Below are 19,841 nucleotides of genomic sequence, written 5' to 3' on the forward strand. Positions count from 1 at the left end.
CAGCCCCGGCCGCCGACGAGCCATCGCTGGCAATCCCACTGAGCTGCACTGGTCTTCCTCCCCGCCATGCTCTTCCTTCATCGATGCTCGACGGCGCTCGAGCATCGTCACACCCTACCGCGATTCGGACCTAGCCGCGGGATCTGGCCCTCCCCATCGTTGCCTTGCCTCCGGCCATCGCCGATGAACCGCCATCGGCGAGCCCCGTCGTGCTCCGCCGCATCCAAACCCCGGACGCCTGATCCAGCCACCACCAGTACTACCCTCCTGCGCAATCGGGCTAAGCCCGTTCGGCCCCAACCCACCGCCGGTGAGCTGCATCGGCCCTCGCCGCTTCCTCTCTCCGGCAGGCGCCCCTCTCCCTGCTCGATCCTTCCTTCTCTCTCCATGGGGGAGTGATTCACTGGAGGAAGTGTTTCTGTGGCTGAAAATGATTCTCTAGTAATTCTTTAAAATAAAATATATGAAGGAAATGATTATGTGTGGGAAGTGAATCAACAGAAATTATTTTTTTAGCTCTCAACTTCTAGTTCATTTCAGAGAATCATTCATACGGATTCCACTCAAAGAGCTAAAAATTGAAAGCTACTGTTTAGCAAAGCTCCCATAATCCTAGCCAGGAAGCTGCTCTGAGAGCTCTGCCAAACAGACCCTATGTCTTCGTGATCCAGCCGTGAAACCACCAGCCTCCTCCCTTATCTACTCCTCCTCTCCGACCACCATGTGGGCCCACTGGCCAGACCGGCCTGCTGTCCACCGGCCTTGGTCCACAGTGGACCACACACCCAAGCCACCCCCTCAGTCCACTGGTCGTGCACTGTGTCCATCGCATAATTACCCACCAGTCCATGGCTCCGGTCAACCATGCGCCACAGTCACAAACCCCCTCTGGTCCACAAGCCCCGCGGACCAAGTCCACAAAACAGTACCTCTTTTTTTTTTTTTCAGGATTTTTCTTTTTCGGCAAATCTTCCACAAGCTGTACCTCCTCCGTCCTAACTCCATTTTCGACGATTCTTTCATCGATATTCCTCTAAAATCATAATCTATCTTCGTGTCAAATCTTGTGTTTTTAGGAGCTCTTTCAATTCCCCGTTCGGTATTTATTTAGTACGTTTAACTTAGAAATATATTTTTATCTTTTAATAAATAAATTTGAGTTTAGATAATTCAATAATTATGTTTTAGGTCATGGTCATAGTTAATTACATTTAATAACCTAGCTTGCGTAAAATTAATCTTTTAATTAAATTTAAAGAAGATTATTAATTTAGGTTAAAGACTATATATTTAATCTTAGTATAATTAATATAATAAGTTAACCAGTGTAGTTGCTAGATAAATAAATATCAGTCATTAGAATATAATAGACTAATTTAATGTTAGTAATTAATTAATTAGATACCCTTTTAGTAAGAGTAGTTTAACCCAGATAATTAATTACATAAATGCTTTTACAATAGCACTAAAATATAGCTCAAGTAGTGTAGTAAATAAATAGTAGGTAATTAGAAATAATTACTAGATAACCTTGAATTAGTGCTATAGATTAGAATAATTAATCATGACACTTAAGCACATATAGTTTTAACCACCTAGAGGTATACTTATGTATATATGTATACATGTTCACGTACATATAGATGAGAGTATAGCTCTTATACATACCAGTACATGTGCACTCACTTACACGTAAAGAGCCTTAGTTGTTGCTTTCCGGCAGTTAAGATAATAGAAGTTCACCTAGTTAATCATGACTTAATTAGGCTCCTCTTAAGTTAATAAAATGACTAGATTAATAACTTGACCTAGCTTCACTAGATAACCCTGCTAGACTCCATATGTTAGTTTCACATAGCTAAGAGTAGCCGATCGTCTTTCCGCTAGGTTAGCTGAAGCCATTTTCCAAGTCGTTCTTCTTTCGCTTTGGTGTTCCTTTGGTTTTATTTTGGTGTTCCTTTGCTTAGTCGTTGTGCGCTTTTCATTGTTAATTTGCATAGGTTTAAAGCCAAGAATCTAAGAAAGGATGCGAAAAAGGAACTAAAGGTGGGACCCAATGATGAGTAATTCGGGAGACTCAAACGACAAGACCAATAGAGAATTGACCTTCGTCAAGGCAAGTCCTAACTCCTTGATCATACCGATCCTATATTTTTAATATCATAAAATGACAAACAAAAACCTAGTAGTTATACATGCATGCTATATAATAGTTTCTCTTTAAATGCTGGTATTAATTATAACCCATTTACTGAGCCATACTACAATCACTAGTCGCAATATTCAAATAGTAATCCTAGATTACTCCCAATATATGATATAATGATGTTGGATGAAATCTTGTCAACTAGTATGCTTAGGGCTGGTTACTCTGCTCTCTTTGGAGACGCTTGCTTTCTCCTCGGAGAGTACTTAATCATTTATTATTATGATCACTTGCTTTGAAAAGGAGTGAAATGTGTTGAGGTGATTGATGGTGTGAGTGGTGGAAAATGATGCGGTGTTAAGAAAACCCTGAAAACCACTTTGACGGGGGTGAACAGGGTAATCCTCTAAAAGTTGTATGCTATCTCTTGCAGGTATTCATTGGAGAAGGATGCCTCCTGGTAAGCAAGTCCTCATGGGAGAATTGCTGATATGAAGATGCTTGCCCCGACTGTGTAAGGACCGAATCGTTGAGTTGTTGTGCTAAGCTATCCCGTGCAACCATGCGTCATGTTATAGGCAGTACTTGATCTCACACCCCCATTAGGCTGAGCTTGGTACCCACCTTGGAGGCAAGGGCACAACGGAAACTTAGGAAAAGACTCGTTACTGTGCGCAGTACGAGGGCCGACTGGTGACATTGCAATGGCCGAACTTGAGCCACAATTAATCCAATGCTCTAGACCCATGTTTGTCCCATGGGTGGATCGCGTAGCAACATGCTGGATGGGTACGAGATCTCGGTATGATTCGCTCCTCCGCTTGCAACGGTTGGAGGCTGAGCATATCATGTGGGTACAGTGTACAACCTCTGCAGAGTGTAAATCTATACGAATAACCATATCTATGGTAATGGATATGCAAAGTTACAGATTCACAATAGTTAGTTTTGTGGTGTGCGTACCCCTTGATGTGTGAGTGGGTAGTGTGCCCATGTTTTGGAGAAAACCAGCTATATGCCGTTGAAACTGGCTGGACTAGATGTCAACTAGCTAAAAGATGGGAACTACAAGGGAATAGATAGCTTTCCCTAGGGCCAACAACTTTTGTTAATGGAATCTGGCTTTTGATCAACTGCTTTAAACTGAGTGTTACACCTGAATTCACCATGCATGTAAAACTGGCTTTACGCCCAAACTATAGCCTTACAACTTTATCCTTGGCTACCTCCCTTATGCACCTACTCAACTTCTTGAAGTAGTATTAGGACTTGTTGAGTACCTTCCGTACTCAGCCTTACTGTTTTTAGATTGTTGAGATGGAGATCTACCTCGACCCCGATGAAGTTGAAGAGAGAAAGTCTAAGGTCGCATTAGCACCCAAGTTGCATGTGGCATTGAGTTGTTGTGCTTTGTGCCACTTTGTTTTGTTGTAAGCTCTTCTGCCTGGCTGGTCTGCCGTGGATCCTAGTCCACGAGATCATCGTTCGCTTTTTTCAGGTAATTATTTTATTCAAAATATGTATTTGATATTATTCTGTTAAATTCTATGCGTATCAGCTACTTGATCCAGCGACTGATATAAGAGGCACAGGGAAACCCGAGATCGGGGTCTAACAACATCCTTACTGCCCCATTCATTGAAAAAGAAGTGAGGAACACAATCTTTCAAATGGCCCATAATAAAGCCCCTAGACCCAATGGATTTCTGGCATAATTTTACAAGACCTTTTCGAATATCATCAAGGAAGACCTTATGACTCTATTCCATGAACTGCATTCTAGTAATCTCCAACTGCATAGCCTCAACTTTAGGGTTATTACCCTCGTTCCAAAAATCAAAGAAGCTTGCCGCATTCAGTAGTATAGACATATATGTCTACTTAATATCAGGTTTAAGATCTTGACAAAAGTTGCTACCAACCGCACTAATTATGTGGCGGACCGGATAATTCACCCTACATAAACAACTTTTATGCATGGGAGAAATATTCTGGAAGGGGTGGTAATCCTTCATGTGACCATACATGAACTCCATTGCAAAAAGTTAAATAGGGTCCTACTAAAAATAACTTTGAGAAAGCATATGACAAAGTAAAGTGGCCTTTCCTTCTTCAGGCTCTCCAGATGAAGGGCTTCTCGCTTAAGTGGTGCTCTTGGGTGGCGACCTTCATTTCGTGGGGGGGGGGGGGGAGCGTACCAATAAAAGTCAATGATAACATCGGGCCTTACTTCCAAACAAAACAAGGTTTACGACAAGGAGATCCGCTCTCGTCAATCATTTTTAACATTGTTGCTGATATGCTAGGAATTCTAATTAAAAGAGCCAAAATGGATGGGCAAATAGGTGGAGTAGTGCCACATCTTGTTGATGATGGCTTATCTATTCTTCAATATGCCGATGATACAATATTTTTCATGGAACATGATATGAAAAAAGCCAAAAACTTGAAGTTCTTGTTATGCGTTTTGAGCAACTTTCTGGCTTAAAGATAAATTTCCACAAGAGTGAGATGTTCTGTTTTGACGAAGCCCAGGACAATGCCGATCAATATGCGACATTGTTTGGCTGCACTTTGGGGGAGTTTCCTCTGCGTTATCTAGGAATACCGATTCATTTCCGAAAGCTATGTAATTCAGATTGGAAACAAGTAGAGGAACGATTTGAAAAGACTGAGTAGCTAGATGAGCAAGTATCTATCAGCGGGTGGTAGACTCGTCCTTCTCGACTCAGTTCTCATTAGCCTCCCAACATACATGATGTTTGTTTTTCTCATTCCGCGAGGGGTACTTAAGATACTAGATTACATCCGCTCTAGATTTTACTGGCAAAACGATAGTAATCAAAAGATGTGCTAGCCTAAAGACCAATGTGGTCTCGGGATACAAGACCTTGATATCAAAATACCTCTCTACTATGCAAATGGCTCCATAACTTCTTGATCGAAGATGGAATCTGGCAAGACATATTATGAAACAAATATTTAGGTTTAAGACCTCTTTCTCAGGCTACCTGGAAATTGGGAGATTTCCACTTCTGGGCTGGATCGATGAAGGTGAAGCGAGTCCTTTTTTTGCTTTGGTACCTTCAATATCAAAGACGGCTTGCAAATCAGATTCTAGGAGAATAATTGGTTGGGCAACTCGCCATTACAAGAGCAATATCCTTGTTTGTATAACATAATGCGAAACAAGCAAGACATAGTTGCGAAAGTGTTACAATCCTATCCCCCGAAGTTTCTTTTCAGCAAGATCTGATCGGCACCAATTTGATAGTATGGAACGAGCTGCTTCCACACCTTATCAATATCACTATCTCAAGAACCTGATGAGTTTCGCTAGAATTTGAACTACTCTAGAAAATTATCAGTCAGTTCTCTTTATTGGGCACTCATTCACAGTGATACACACAATTTGAACAAGCAGCTGTGGAAACTGAAGGTACCACTGAAAATCAAAGTCTTCTTGTGATACTTAAATAAAGGAGTGTTATTAACCAAAGATAACTTATTCAAAAGACAATGGCAAGGAATCCAGAAGTGTTACTTTTGTCATAAAAATGAGACAAATAAATATCTCTTCGTTGATTGCTATTTTGCTAGATCTGCATGGTTTATTATCCAACTCGTTTCAAATCTTTACCCACCACATAGTGTACTGAAATTGGCTTCGTGGTCTTAGTAAACAATGGAAAACCAATGTTATGGTTGCGGCAACAACTTTTTGTTGGCTGATATGGCGATGCAAAAATGATCTTATCTTTAACAAAAAAATGTTATTTCTCCTTTGCAGATTATCTATACTTATACGCATTGGTTTCGTACATAATCTGTGTTGCAGTGGTAGGAGTATTGACTTGGTGGCAGCAGCTTGCACACTCTTACGAGTGTTTAGGCTCTGAATTGAAGCCCCACCACCTTAGCCTGTCCACAGGACTTTTCCTATACTTTTTATGTCTTTTTAGATGTGTTCATCCCAACTATACAGAAACCGGGAGTGTACTATTTCAGTTTGTGTGCATCATAACTATGCAGAAATCAGGAGTATATCATCTTGATAAAACCTTGAGAGTCAATAAAACTTCTTATATCGAAAAAAATAAATATGAATCAAGACATCAAGACTAACAAGCAATTGACATGGTAACACGATTACATGACAGCCCCGTGTCGTGCGATCATGAAACGGAGCCAAATCAAAGTCCCTCCACAGACAACCGTTAAGAACAAGATTACTTACAATAATTAGATTCTCTGTGGGCTGATCTCGTATCATTCTTTTATTCTTCTCTGTTCAAATGCTAAGCACACAAATGCAAGAGTTTCTTCAATAGTCATGTTTACAGATTTTTTTTAAAAAAATAATTGAATTGTCCTTTACGATATTTGAAAACCTCCCTACTATCAACCAAATACTACTGATTGCTAAGCTTGAGGTGAACTAAACTAAATAAGTAAATCTAGTCTTTAGATGCAATTAATGGGAATCTAATGGATAAATCAAATTGTTCCCTGAAAAAATTCATGCGAGACAGGCCCAACAAGACAGTTCTTTAAAAACTTGTCAGGCTGGGATTTGTAGACACACCCAGCTGCTGCTGGTACTTGCAACATCACCGGCAGTTACTAAAGACAGACAACAAAAAATTCGGTTGATTCACATTGTCAAAATTGGGCTGGTATTTTAACAGTGTTGACAACTAAGAATATTCACATGAACTGATCCCAGCTATTTTCCGTTAGTCGTGTTCGCGCCCTTGTGGAAAGGCCAGAGGCTAGCCAACCTTTCAAACATTCCAGCGCCTTTGGAGAAGTAGCCAGAGAAGGCTTGTGGAGGAGCAGCAGGGGCAAAGTCCTCCGGAGGCATGGCAAATGGTCTCACCATTTTCTCAAACCTGTCCAGCGACAGGTAGGACCCAACTTCCTGTAGTCTCTCGGGTCCCATTATCGGCAGGGTGTGCTCCTGGAGCAAGGAAGAACTTTCGCTAGTTTTGTCCTGGACCAAACACGCATTCGGTTAATAAACTCAAATGATTCTGCTACTAGGAAGCAAGCACAGCTGAGTTTATGTCCAGCACTGTGAATAATACGGGGGTATCACCTCGAGGGGGCTGAGATCGGCACCACGACTGAACATCATTTCAATCCGGAACCTTTTCTCATCTTCTAATGGAACCTGTAAATGAGAAATTTGGTAAGCAGATTGACACGACTGGACAACTGCAATTTGTAAACAGATCATATCGCATTAGCAACTTTCCAAATGAAAGCATGAGAACTAAATGACCTGCCCGTGATTGTCAAGGAGATAGCACATAAATAACATACGCTATAGAGAGAACTGCCAGTACATGCTTTTAGGAATAGCACCTTGTATGTCCTGAAGACCCTGGCCTAGTATATATACATATACATGTTACAACATGTAAAGAACTCCTTATACTCTGGGGATATTACACAGAGCAATATACATATATGTCTAACCCTCCCCCCCTTCCTCAAACTCATGGTGGATCAACCACACTAAGTTTGGAGGGATAGAACCTGTGTTGAGCTGTACTCTGTGCATTTGTGAAGAAAATAGCCAATTGAAGCTCGAAAGGAATATACTGAAGAGCAATCACCTTATCATGTACCCGTGTCCGTGTGTAAGAAGGATCAACACCAATATGCTTGGTGAGCTCATGGTTTATCGGATCCCGAGCAATACTGATAGCACATATACTATTTGAGTAAAGAGGAGTAGTTGCAGGAGAAGAAACACCAAAATCCTCGAATAACCACCGTAACCGATTGAGCTCCGATGTCAACAACGCCATGGCTCGCAACTCAGCCTCTGCACTGGAGCAAGAAACTGCGGTCTGCTTTTTAGTCTTTCAAGCAATAAGAGAACCACCAAGGAAAACACAGTAAGCAGAAATAGATCGACGATCAGAAGGATAACTAGCCCAAGTAGCATCAGAATAAATATGAAGCTGTAAAAAGCTGGAGCGTGGAAAGAAGAGACAGCAAGAGGTAGTCCCAAGAAGATAGCGCAAAACACATAGGAGATGATTACAATGGAGCTAAGTGGGAGCAGAAACGAACTGACTGAGGATGTGCACTGTATAAGAAATGTCACGACAAGTGACACCAAAGTAAACAAGACTCCCAACTAAATGATGGTAGCGAGTGGGATCCGCAAGAGGCTCACCATCAGTGAACCAAAGTTGAAGGTTAAGCTCAATGGGAGTCTCAACAGTGTGCTCATCAATAAGACAAGCACGATGAAGATCCTGAATATACTTCTCATGGGACAGAAAGAAACCCTCAGAAGTAGGAGAAATCTCAATCCCAAGAAAGTATGACCGAGATCAGTCATAAGAAACTAATCATTGAGACGAGCCTTCACAAAAGCAATATACTCAGAATCATTTCCTATAATGATCATGTCATCAATATACAAGAGAAAAAGAGTCTGACCACTAGAGGAAGTGTGAACAAAGAGCGCAGGATCATGAGTACTAGCAAAAAAATAGCGGCAATGATCATAGAAGAAAAGCGCTCAAATCAGGCTCGAGGGGCTTGATTAAGACCATAGAGAGAATGACAGAGACAACAAACTATACCCTCAGGAACAAAATACCCACGCGATGGGTGCATGTAGACCTTCTTGTGCAACTCATCATTAAGAAAGACATTCTTGACATCAAGCTAGGAAATAGACCACTGACGCACAGATGCAACATCAAGAAAAGTGTACACTGTGGTCATGTGGGGCACCGGAGCAAAAGTCTTATCATAATCACGACCATGCTCCTACTGAAAACCATAGGCGATAAGACGATCCTTATAGCACTCAAGAGAACCATTAGAGCGGGTCTTAACCTTATAGAGCCACTTGCACGTGATAGGACGAATATGTGGAGGAAAAGGAACAAGATCCCACGTGTCGATGAGCTCAAGAGCAGCAAGCTCCTCTGCCATCGCATGCTGCCATTCCTGATGAACAACAACATCACGGTAAAAAGATGGCTCGGCAGGAACAGTACCAACAAAGCCAAAACGATCAGAAGGTCGAACCAAATGAGAATCACGAAAAGAATAGCGAGGAGAATGAGGAACCGAATCACCAGAAGGGTATGGCAGCAAGAGGTGAGGCAGCACGGGAACAACCAGTGTAGTGGAAAGGAAAAGGTTCAACAAGACTAGGAGGAAGAGCATGTGAGGTGGGAGCAAAAGGCGTGGAAGGCATAGTAGAAGGCACCAATGGTGTCCGGTGAAGAGAAGAAGAGACAGTGATGGGTGTGGCAGGAAAAGTGAGAAAAAACAATGGCTCGACCAAGGAAGCTGAAGAAGTGGAAGGAGAGGTCTGAGGATAGAAAGGACGAGACTCGTCAAAAGTAACATCCCGAGAAATACACATCTGCAAGCAATAAGGTCTCAACACCTATAACCCTTATGCTTAACACTGTAACCAAGAAAAACACTCAACAGATTGAGTAATCAGTTTGGTACGCTCACAGGGGGTAAGAAGAATGTAATAAACACAGCCAAAAATACGAAGAGAAGAGTAGTCAGGAAGGCGTCCACATAGACGCGTCCTTGAGAGCAGAAGAGGGCTGGATGTTGACTAAGTATGTGGCAGTGGAGATCGCCTCAACCCAAAAATGAGATGGAAAAGAAAAGGCAATCATAAGCGTGCAGGTTGTCTCAAGAAGATGATGCTTGTGCTCAACAACGTCATTCTGAGTATGAGCTCCAGGACAGGAGAACTGAGACATTATACCCAGTTCAGCAAGAAAGGAACAAAGATACCCAAAAAGAAATTCGCTAGCAAAATCAGCATGAAAAACACAAATGAGAGTGTCAAACTGAGTGTGAATCATAGTGGCAAAACGCTTATATATAGATAACACCTCACTACGAGAAAATACGAAATAAATCCAAGTGTGACGAGAGAAATCATCTATAAAGATAATATAGTAACTATGACCCCCTTTCAAAATGACAGGAACCGGACCCCAAACATTTGAGTGAACAATATCGAAAGGACGTTCAGACACGAACTCACTATGGGGATAAGAAATTGAATCTGTTTACCAAACTTACAATCCTGACAATATAAAGACGCATCTCCTGAAACAGACCCTAAAAGACCACGATGAACTAATGAAGATAGATGCGACCCACAAATATAACCAAGACGATGATGTCACTGCTAGAAGGAGCCAGAAGTCAAGGAAGCAGAGAAACCGGCGGCAATAGCGACGGAAGACGAAACCAATCAAGCTCTCATAGACACTGAGAATCATAGGGCCGAGGGCCGGTACCAACCAGAGCACCCGTGCAATGATTCTAAACACAGCAAGAGTAAAATCTAGAATAACGCGCAACCATGGTCAATAAGTTGACCAGCTGACATGAGTTGTATGGTGAGTTGGGGAACATGAGCAACAAAAGGAACGCTAAAAGACGAAGTGTTAAGTGTGTCCCGACCAACAACAGAAAGAGAAGTACTATCAACGATAAAGATATGAATAGGAGAATCAAGAGGATGAAGCGAAGACAGACTAGAAGGATCAGAAGTCATATGAAAAGATGCTCCTGAGTCAAGAATCCAAGGTGAACTACCTGATTACATAGAAGGTTGTCTCTCAGTGATAGAAGAGGGAGTATCATAACCTATCGGTGCAGAGCCAGAGGTAGCAACCAGGCAAAAAAATAGTGTCAATCTCATGCTGAGTGTGAGTCAAAGAGGTAGTCGAGGTGGTAGCCGAGGTAGAAGCGCTAGAGGAACTTCAAAGATGGTTCTTCTTCCGGTAGCAGTTCTCATCAACATGGCCCTCCTTGCTGCAGTAGACGCAACGAGAGAGACCACCACCACCTGAAGAGGCCGCAGAAGGAGGAATCGCACGAGGAGCAGACGGCGGTGTAGACGAAGATGTAGGCGCAGCAGGTGGAAGAGCAGTCAACACTGAAGGAAGTGGCAACAATCCAGAACCACGCAGACGAGTCTCCTCCAAGCGCATCTCCATAAGAGCCTCCACAAGCGTGACACAGGGATATCGTGCAAGCAGCTGAGCCCGGCGCTGCTCAAACTCCAGATGAAGGCGAGTTAGGAACTCGTAGAGGCATCGAAAATCACATTCAGCACGCAGATCCACTAACACTGACAAAAGCGGCAAACAGCACACAAAGAGAGTCCAACTGACGCCACACAACTAATATCTGAGCATAAAACACATCAACGGTGGCATCACCCAGCTGAAGAGACTGCTCCTGGCGAACATCAGACAAATAAAGAGCATCCCTAGAAGGCTCATAGGTCTAACAAAGGTGAGTCAACATCTAAAAGGCAATAGAGAAACCAACAATCTCAGTAGAAATCCTAGGCTCCACACTAGCAACCAGAATAGGCGTTGCTCAAGATCATCATCCATCCACTGAGCATAGTCAAATAATCGGTCACGGTACTGCTCCAAAGCTTCTTGGTAGGCGATGGCAATCGTATCATAGGCAGCGGTGGCGGCTTCAGTAGCTGCTTTGTCTCCTTTGTCGGCAGATGGCTGCATGGGCTCCGTCGGAAGCTCAAGGGAAGGCGGACAAGGAATGTCGCCACAGAGAACACCCCAAAGACGAAGCCCACGTATGTGAATGCGCATATGCTGCGTGAAGTCCCGGTAGTTGGCACCATCAAAGATCACCGAGCATGGAGGAACTGAAATGGTGCTCGACAACATCCAGAAGAAGTGACGAACGACGGAGAGAGCGCAAAGGAGAAGCGGCGATCGACGGCAAGAGCGCAAAGATAGCGGCGGTTGACGGCAAGAGCGCAAAGATAGCGGCGATTGACAGCAAGAGCGCGACAAGCGATAACGAGAGTGCAAAGAGAAGCGGCGATGGACGGCAAGAGCACAAAAGAAGTGGCGAGCTGATGTATTTTTTTTTTTTTTTACCGAAACTAGAAGATCATACTCGATTCGATTGGACCTGAGCTAAGGCGACTCGGGTTTGAGTCAGATCGAGCACATCGAACAGGTGCATTTGACGAGTGGCTGCTGGTTGGGACGGCGGGGCTGGGTAGATCCGAGCAGGAGGCAGGGTCGCAAGCTTGGAGCAAGGCGCGCATTGGGCGAGCGAAGGCGGAGGTGAGCTCAAGCAAGCGCGAGGGTTGCCAGGTCGAGGCCGAGCGGATCTGAGCAAGGCGGGAGCGCCGGCTCAAAGCAGGGTGCCGGCGATAAGGACCAACGGGCAGTGGCGGACCCAGGATTTGACGATTGGGTATTCAGTATTAAAAAAAATATTCAATCCAAAATACGAGAAATCTATAGTAGCGTAAAATTTAAAGTATAAATTGTTTATAGTAGAGAAGTTTCAACTAATTAAGAGAAATTACAAAATAGTTAAAAGAAAATTATAATTTAACTTTGTGTTCCTTCATGGCTTGAAAGTGTTAAATGATGTCACTATCCTTAACTTGCACAAAAAATTCACGCTCAACTGCTGACTGCCGAACTGGGCAGTCACAACATGGAGATCATGAACTCTTGATGCTTGTTGATGTGGTATGAGAAGGTAGGCTCTTTCTAGTTAATAGGCTGAGTGGAGGATGGATAGTAGCTTGGGCTCACGATTTGCTGGATGGTCTGATAGATTGAAGCAGCAAACAAATAAATTGACCTAACTAGAGATATATATACGTAGTATAGCTGCTATATAATCAATTTTTTTGCAAAAAAGTTGGATATTCAGCTGAATACCCATGCATCATGGTGGGTCCGCCCATGCCAACGGGGATGACCCGGCACAAGGCGACGTAGTGCGGGACATTGAAGATCCGGCCAGAGCTTGTCCGGGGTGTCACTCAGGTGGGGGAAGAGCGGCGTCGGGAGACTGGCAGCGTGGGGGTGGGCGAGACCGGGTGGGGGACAGAACCGATCTATTACGAGAAGATGAACAATAACAGATAGGAAGGAGAGGGAGGCAGCTGGATCAAGACGAGTTGCTACATCCAAGGAAAGACCCTAGCTCTAATACCATGTTAGGAATAGCAACTCGTATTCTCTGGAGATCCTGAGTCAGTATATATATATGTACATATTACAATATGCAAAGAACCCCTTAATACTCTGGGGATATTACACAGAGCAATATATATATGTCTAACACATGCTATCAGGACAACCCAATTCAGGAGGACGAATCTCCAATAACGGCAAGATTATGGCATTTCTAAATGATAAATGGATGAAGTTTATGCCCAGCTCCAGATCCTGATTAAATACAGAGATCCAAATATAGCAAAAACAGATGGCTTCTATGTATGTATAACTGCCGGTAGTTTTTATTCTTTTTTCCCATGAGGGGGACCAAAGAAATGCTTAGTTGCTAGACATGCTATATGAATTACTCCTGGGTTTCTTAAAATAGTATAACTGACAAGGAGCTGCAACAAAATTGAAATCCATCCTGAACTATTGACAGGCTAGGACTATTGACAGGCTGACAGGCTCCATAGTAACAGCTAATTTGGCACATTATACCTGCCCTCGAATGTAGCTAGTACAAAATGTTTGATTGACTAGTGAAAGTAGGACACTTCAGTACAGAAGATAGGTTGCTCAAGAAAAGGACCGATAAGGTAGAAAACATGAAGCTCAAAACCTCTCAGAAAAACTAACTCATGAAGACAAGAAATGGAAATATGTGTGATCAACTATAACAGAAAAGTTAAAGATTGTTGAGAGACTAAATAAAGATAACGAAAAGATCCATACCTCTGTGTTTTCAAACATTCTAAGCACAACATTACTCATGTAGTCAAGCTCCCTAGTTCTATGTAGACGGTCCAAAGCACTTTGGCAGACAAGGCTATCCTCTCCTTGTAGAGATTCGTCCAAGTTGCAGTAGCGAAGGACATTCATTAAAGAGTGTATATGAGATTCCTGGCCCAGAAAATGCTGATGATATCACTTATAATTCCAAAAATATGATAAGAACGAAATGTGTAGCGCAAAAAAAAAAGATCTGGTGTACCGATGTGAAGTAAAGCCTTGTGCGGACATGACGCTCAGGCGTCCTTACATTGGCATACCTGCAATAAAGTATATTAGCAACATAAACTTTACTTGTAAATCAGCGAGAAAAGAAATTCATAAGAATCAGAACAACATGCACATACTTAGGATCTAGGCGGTATTTAGTTTCTCTGTCATCTTCATCTTCTTGGTCCAATGACTTCTCACTCATGGAACTAGATCTTCTCCCATCCTCATTTCTACCTTGAATCTTTTGTTGGTGCTCTGCTTCTTTTGTTGGTAGGAATATAGCTTCGTCTTCAATAAATTTTGGTTCGGCAACACTTATAGCTTCTTCACGAGTGTTGCGTAGATCAATTAGGATTTTTCCCAATAAACGGCGTGCTATCTAAAATATATATATATAAATATATGAGCAAGACAAAGTGAGACAACTTAAGAGAAACAGAAATATTGAGAGAATTTCAAAATCGCCCCCACAAGACAGAGCTAATATGATATTGTGGTATAGGCGTAGTAGAGCATGAGATCAAGTTAGGTGATAGATTACCTTTTTAATTAGGAGATAAGTTTGGTAATTTAGGATTTGATTTGTTTAGAGATAGCTAGGAGATAGAGTTGAATTTGGTTTAATAGTTAGTTGGACTAGGATTGTGACTCTTTAGTTATCTGACTATATATAGTTGGCAATAGCTGTGTATTAGGACAAGCAAGAAAATAATCAAAGTAAAGATCAGAGCCCGGTAATCAGAGCGATCTAGTTATCCCAGTTACCCGTTCCTCAATATTTGATATCACGAATCATGTTCCTGCTCTTGTCTTCCATGCCGCCTCCACACCGTTGCCGATCCACCAGCCCTCACATGCCCTTCCCGCCGCTGCCACACTGCTGCACCACGCCGCCGCCGCCATCAACCTACTGCACCATGCCATCGCCACTCTTGCTGCACCACCCCGTCGTCGCCCACCTGCTGCACCACACTGTCGTTGTTCTGTTTCCCACTACAGCTGTTGCTGCTCTACCCCACACCGTCCACCACTGCCGCTCCACCACCACTGTTGTGCACCGTCGTTGCTCACACAGACAGCCTTAACCCTCATCATGGGTGACGACACCTACACCATAGAACTTCTCGGCAAGATGATGGAGAAACTTTTGACAAAAGTTGAAGCAATCAAGGCTCGTCAGGATGAATGGGAGAAGAATTTCAGCACCTCAGGTTTGGCTTCTTCCGCCACCTCGGGTCCTTTCAAGGGCAAATCAGCAAGCTCAAATGATGATCGGTGCACTCCTCGCTTCCATAAGCTTATCTTCCCCAATTTTAATGGAGAGGAAGATCATTTGCCTTGGTTGAACCGTTGTGAGCAGTTCTTTAGTGGGCAACGGACACCGGACAATGACAAGATATGGCTAGTTTCTTATCATATGACTGGCGATGTTCAACAATGGTATATACAGTTTGAACGGGATCATGACACAGTAGAGTGGTCCGTTTTTTAGCATTATGACAACATGCGCTTCGGTCCTCCAATTCATAGCAATCCTTTGGGTGAGTTGGCTAATCTTAGAAAGACGGATTCAGAGCATGAATATCAAAAGAAGTTTTTGGCCCTTCTTGGGTGAGTTGACTACTCTTAGAAAGACGGATTCAGTTCATGAAAATCAAAATAAGTTTTTAGCCATTCTTTATCGAGTTACTCCATCCCTCGTGCCCAAGCAACAAGTCAACTTATTCACTGTGAGACTTGAGAAACCTCGTAGCACCGATGTTGAGCTTCAGAATCCATCCGATCTTGAGGAAGCCATGAGTTTGGCATGTGCATATGAACAATGCATATTCTCGCCCAACAACAACAACAGCTACTACACTACAAGCAACAACAAACGCAGAAGCAGTTAGCTTGCGGTTATGTCTAGTAGCCCATCATGAAGGTCAGCAAGGTCATCAATCCTCTCCAATTTCTGCAGTTCCTTCTTCCACCTCCGACGTTGGACAACGCATACGCCGTCTAACTACACATGAGATGGTTGATCGCCACGCAAAAGGGTTATACTTCAATTGTCCTAAGCTATTTTCTAAATATCACTTCAATGTTTAATGAAGGGAATTTATTTTTTGGAATTAGAAGATACGGCTGCATACCAATACAATGATAATGGCTAATTCTTAGGCGCAAGAAATTCAGCTCAAGGACGAGCTGTTTCATGGCAAGGAGGGAAATGATATAGGTGCAGTAGAGTATGAGATCAAGTTAGGAGGTAAGTTACCTTTTTAATTAGGAGATAAGTTTGGTAATTTAGGATTTGATTTGTTTAGAGATAGAATCAGCTAGGAGATAGAGTTGGATTCGGTTTAATAGTTAGTTGGATTAGAATTGAGACTCTTTAGTTGGCCAGTTATATATAGTTTTCAATAGCTGTGTATTAGGGCAAGCAAGAAAATAATCAAAGTAAAGATCAGAGCATGATAATCAGGCAGATCTAGTTATCCCAGTTACCCATTCCTCAATATATTGCTTGACTGTAATGGCAAATGATAAACAGAGTTAATATGATCGTGCTTGTACTGTCGGGTCAAAAAAAAACACTCTGATTAGTAAGTGTCAATAAAGCTTTGTCCATTTGGTGTTTTAAAAAAAAAAACGTTCATGGGTTGGAACTTTTTTGCAAACACCATATCAATCAAATCATCATAAGGGCCAAAACTGAACAGGAATTTTTCAATGGAATGGAATGAAAAGTAGTGATGGGGGCATATGAGAAATGGAGAGAAACTCACAGGGGACAAATGCTAAAAAGTTACTTGTAGGGATTTGTCAAAAATTATCTGACTTGAAAAGGAACCATCAAGCAAACTAGTTATACATTAATGTGTAGTTTCATAAATTAACAGATTCAAAAGTTTACGAATATATTCATATGTATCAAGAATGCAAAAGTGTCCATGAAAATCCAATTAACTGGATGCAAAAATGAGTAATCATTTGATGGTATCATATGCACACAATAGCTTATGACAACTAAGCAATGAAATCTTGCTCCACAACAAACCTTTGAGCCAATTTTTAGTTTTTGCTTCGGGTTGATCCCATACTCATTTGGAATGACACCATCAGCAAGGATCTACAAGAATATCAGTGTCAGATAAGCAATGATAGAAAACATTAGAAAAACATTCAAGAGAACTCATCTGCGTCAACGAACTAGCAGAAAGACCACTACAACATACACACATGGATATACAAAAACAAACTTTTCAAACTATGAAATCGTTCATACTTGAGTAACTGACTGATAAACAACAGATTAACACCCAAAGCTATTCATGAGATCGCATACATGATATTATACAAGGAAAGTGGCACTGAATCTCCTGCAAAATATAGAAAACAGAAGCAATGGACAAGTGTGGTCTCCCTCCCACATCACTCCAGTCAGCATTGTATGACCCATTAACTTGAATTTGTGTTCATTGTTACAGTTGACTAAGACGTGCCACTGACAAAAGTTTAGGAACATCACTCTTTTTTGTGGCACGTATGAGTTTGTATGAAATGATATCATCAAAACTTCAGCGCTCTATCCACTGTCATTTGTACCAAAACAATAAGGCCTTATATGGTACTTCCATTAAATTACATGTGCATTAACTGATGCCTCTTCTAAAATGCATGCTTAATCAACATAACTTTGCAATGACTCAAGAGACAGACTATGCGTAGCTGCATAGTTACAGAAGTCTTTAACTAACTTTCATGTATAGTCCAAAGAGACATCTTATAATAGAACACAAATGTAAGCTTGCTTACTTGGGCAACTTTGAAGAGCTCTTCCAAACCCTCAAGATCGAGATGAGCATTATGCAAAAGGTCATATCTGCCATTCAATGCATTAGTTTAGGCTTACTTACAGAGTTGTTTTATGATGGTGATATAAATGATCTCGAGGATTCAAAATAACTTTATTACACATTAAGAAGATGAATGGTACCACATTTTTACTTTAATCAGATTTGTTGACCACATTCTTTCTTTATTTTTTATTTATACTTTTTCATAATTTTATGGTGTATTACACATTTAGACACCCCCTCAAAATACATTAGCTTTGTCAAGTAAGTGCCAAACAGAATGCACATTATAAGTGAAAAAGACTATTCATGTTTCCCTCATTACTAAATAAGGCAATTGTTTGAAGATCACTTACTTGCAGGAGTCATATACATCTGGGATCTGTGTAATGTCAAAACGGCTGCATTGTGATACAAAGCACTATGAGTGATTTGAAGAAAAAAAGTAGAACCAACAATCAATAAAATAGATTTCTAAACAGCCAGAATAATTTTAAAAGGTGAAACACTTTACTCCTTTCTTTCGTTGTATAAATCTCTCTCAAGTTTTCTCCATCTGGCAAACATCAAGAGGAAGCTTTCACTACCACAAGGCAACCCAGCAGCAATACGAGCCACGTCAATGGTTGTCTTCCCAAGCGCTTTTGCTTGGTCATATTTAGAAAATGAGCTTGTCAATGCAAGCTTTTCATATTCACCTTCAGCAAGTAACTTGACTCGTGCAGTTACTTCTTTCATCAACTTGGCCTGATTAATGCGTAATAAGGGGGAAAACAACCGTATAATCATTATTCATGACAGCAGAACAGTGTGCAGCTTAGAAATCAAACAGTATGTATCAAATCTTGAAATTGTCCCAGAACTTGTTTTGTATTGAATATTTGATAGATACCCAAGAAAAATATTTGAATATTATCATGAACTCTGTAGACATTTGAACAAGGGCGAAAAAAATAATTTCATCAGAAATCAAGCTGATATGGCTAGGCGTTTTGGTATTGTTTACCAGCGCAGATCTAAGAAGTCGGCCTCTACAACAGCAACTTGAGTTAAGTTTGGAATTAAATTTATAGTTTCCTTAATTATTACTTATATGTTTAGCTAGAGAAGATTTCCTTAGTTATTTACTTCTTTAGTTTGAAGCTTTCCTTAGTTATGTCATTCCATAAATAAATGTACCTAGCCTATATATAAAGGCTTTAGATGTCATGTTCGGTTTAAGCAATCAATATAAAGAAAGTTAATTGTCTCTAATGAGTTTGATCGAGCCGAACAGGAAGAGCCATGTTTCGTTGGTGATTCTACCCATGTTTCAATATATGCCGCATCATTTGGTATCCAAAGACATCGATCCTGCTGCTCCACACCGCCGCCACTCCACCAGCCCCTGCTCCACGCTGTCGCCGCTCCACCAACCCCTGCACCACGCCGTCGCTAAGCCCTAGCCCTAAAACCGCCACCACCGCTCCACCACTTCTGCTCCACGCCGTCGACACCCTCTCTTGCCATAGGCGATTAGAAGACCCTCAAAGACATCATGCGCCATCTCTCGACGGACATGGCCGCTATCAAGATAGACCTTGCCGCCATCAAGCTTCGTCAAGACACCTTTGAAGGGCGTCTTATCATCTAGGAAGACCGGCATGGGTGAAGGTTCAAAGGCCGGTGATGACAGCTACAAGGGCAACTCTGGCTTCTTTCCCACGGATCATAATGAAGACAAACAGGGGGTTCCTCGCTATGATATGCTATCTTTCCCAATCTACAACGGCGAAGATGATACATTGCCCTAGCTCAATCGATGTGAGAAATTCTTTTGGGGTCAAC

General features: G+C 41.9%; 1 protein-coding gene across 3 annotated transcripts in view; it reads right to left on the minus strand.

Moving 5' to 3' along the window:
• Positions 1 to 6,627: 6,627 nt before the first annotated feature.
• The window catches only part of LOC133915693 (inositol hexakisphosphate and diphosphoinositol-pentakisphosphate kinase VIP2-like), a 35,486-nt gene continuing 22,272 nt past the window's right edge, over positions 6,628 to 19,841 (minus strand). For 2 of the 3 annotated variants that reach the window (XM_062358953.1, XM_062358954.1), the window contains exons 22-30: positions 18,529 to 18,761; positions 18,371 to 18,415; positions 17,974 to 18,040; positions 17,216 to 17,287; positions 14,307 to 14,551; positions 14,162 to 14,219; positions 13,903 to 14,070; positions 7,245 to 7,319; positions 6,628 to 7,139 (exon numbers count right to left, since the gene is read on the minus strand). In XM_062358953.1, coding sequence (XP_062214937.1) covers positions 6,873 to 7,139; positions 7,245 to 7,319; positions 13,903 to 14,070; positions 14,162 to 14,219; positions 14,307 to 14,551; positions 17,216 to 17,287; positions 17,974 to 18,040; positions 18,371 to 18,415; positions 18,529 to 18,761 — 1,230 coding nt within the window. In that variant the 3' untranslated portion in view covers positions 6,628 to 6,872. Of the gene's footprint in view, positions 7,140 to 7,244; positions 7,320 to 7,834; positions 7,998 to 13,902; positions 14,071 to 14,161; positions 14,220 to 14,306; positions 14,552 to 17,215; positions 17,288 to 17,973; positions 18,041 to 18,370; positions 18,416 to 18,528; positions 18,762 to 19,841 lie in introns of those variants that run through there. The other variant, XM_062358955.1, reaches the window with a different exon arrangement.

The sequence above is a fragment of the Phragmites australis genome, chromosome 4 (genome assembly GCF_958298935.1).
Source record: "Phragmites australis chromosome 4, lpPhrAust1.1, whole genome shotgun sequence".
Taxonomy (NCBI): Eukaryota; Viridiplantae; Streptophyta; class Magnoliopsida; order Poales; family Poaceae; genus Phragmites; species Phragmites australis.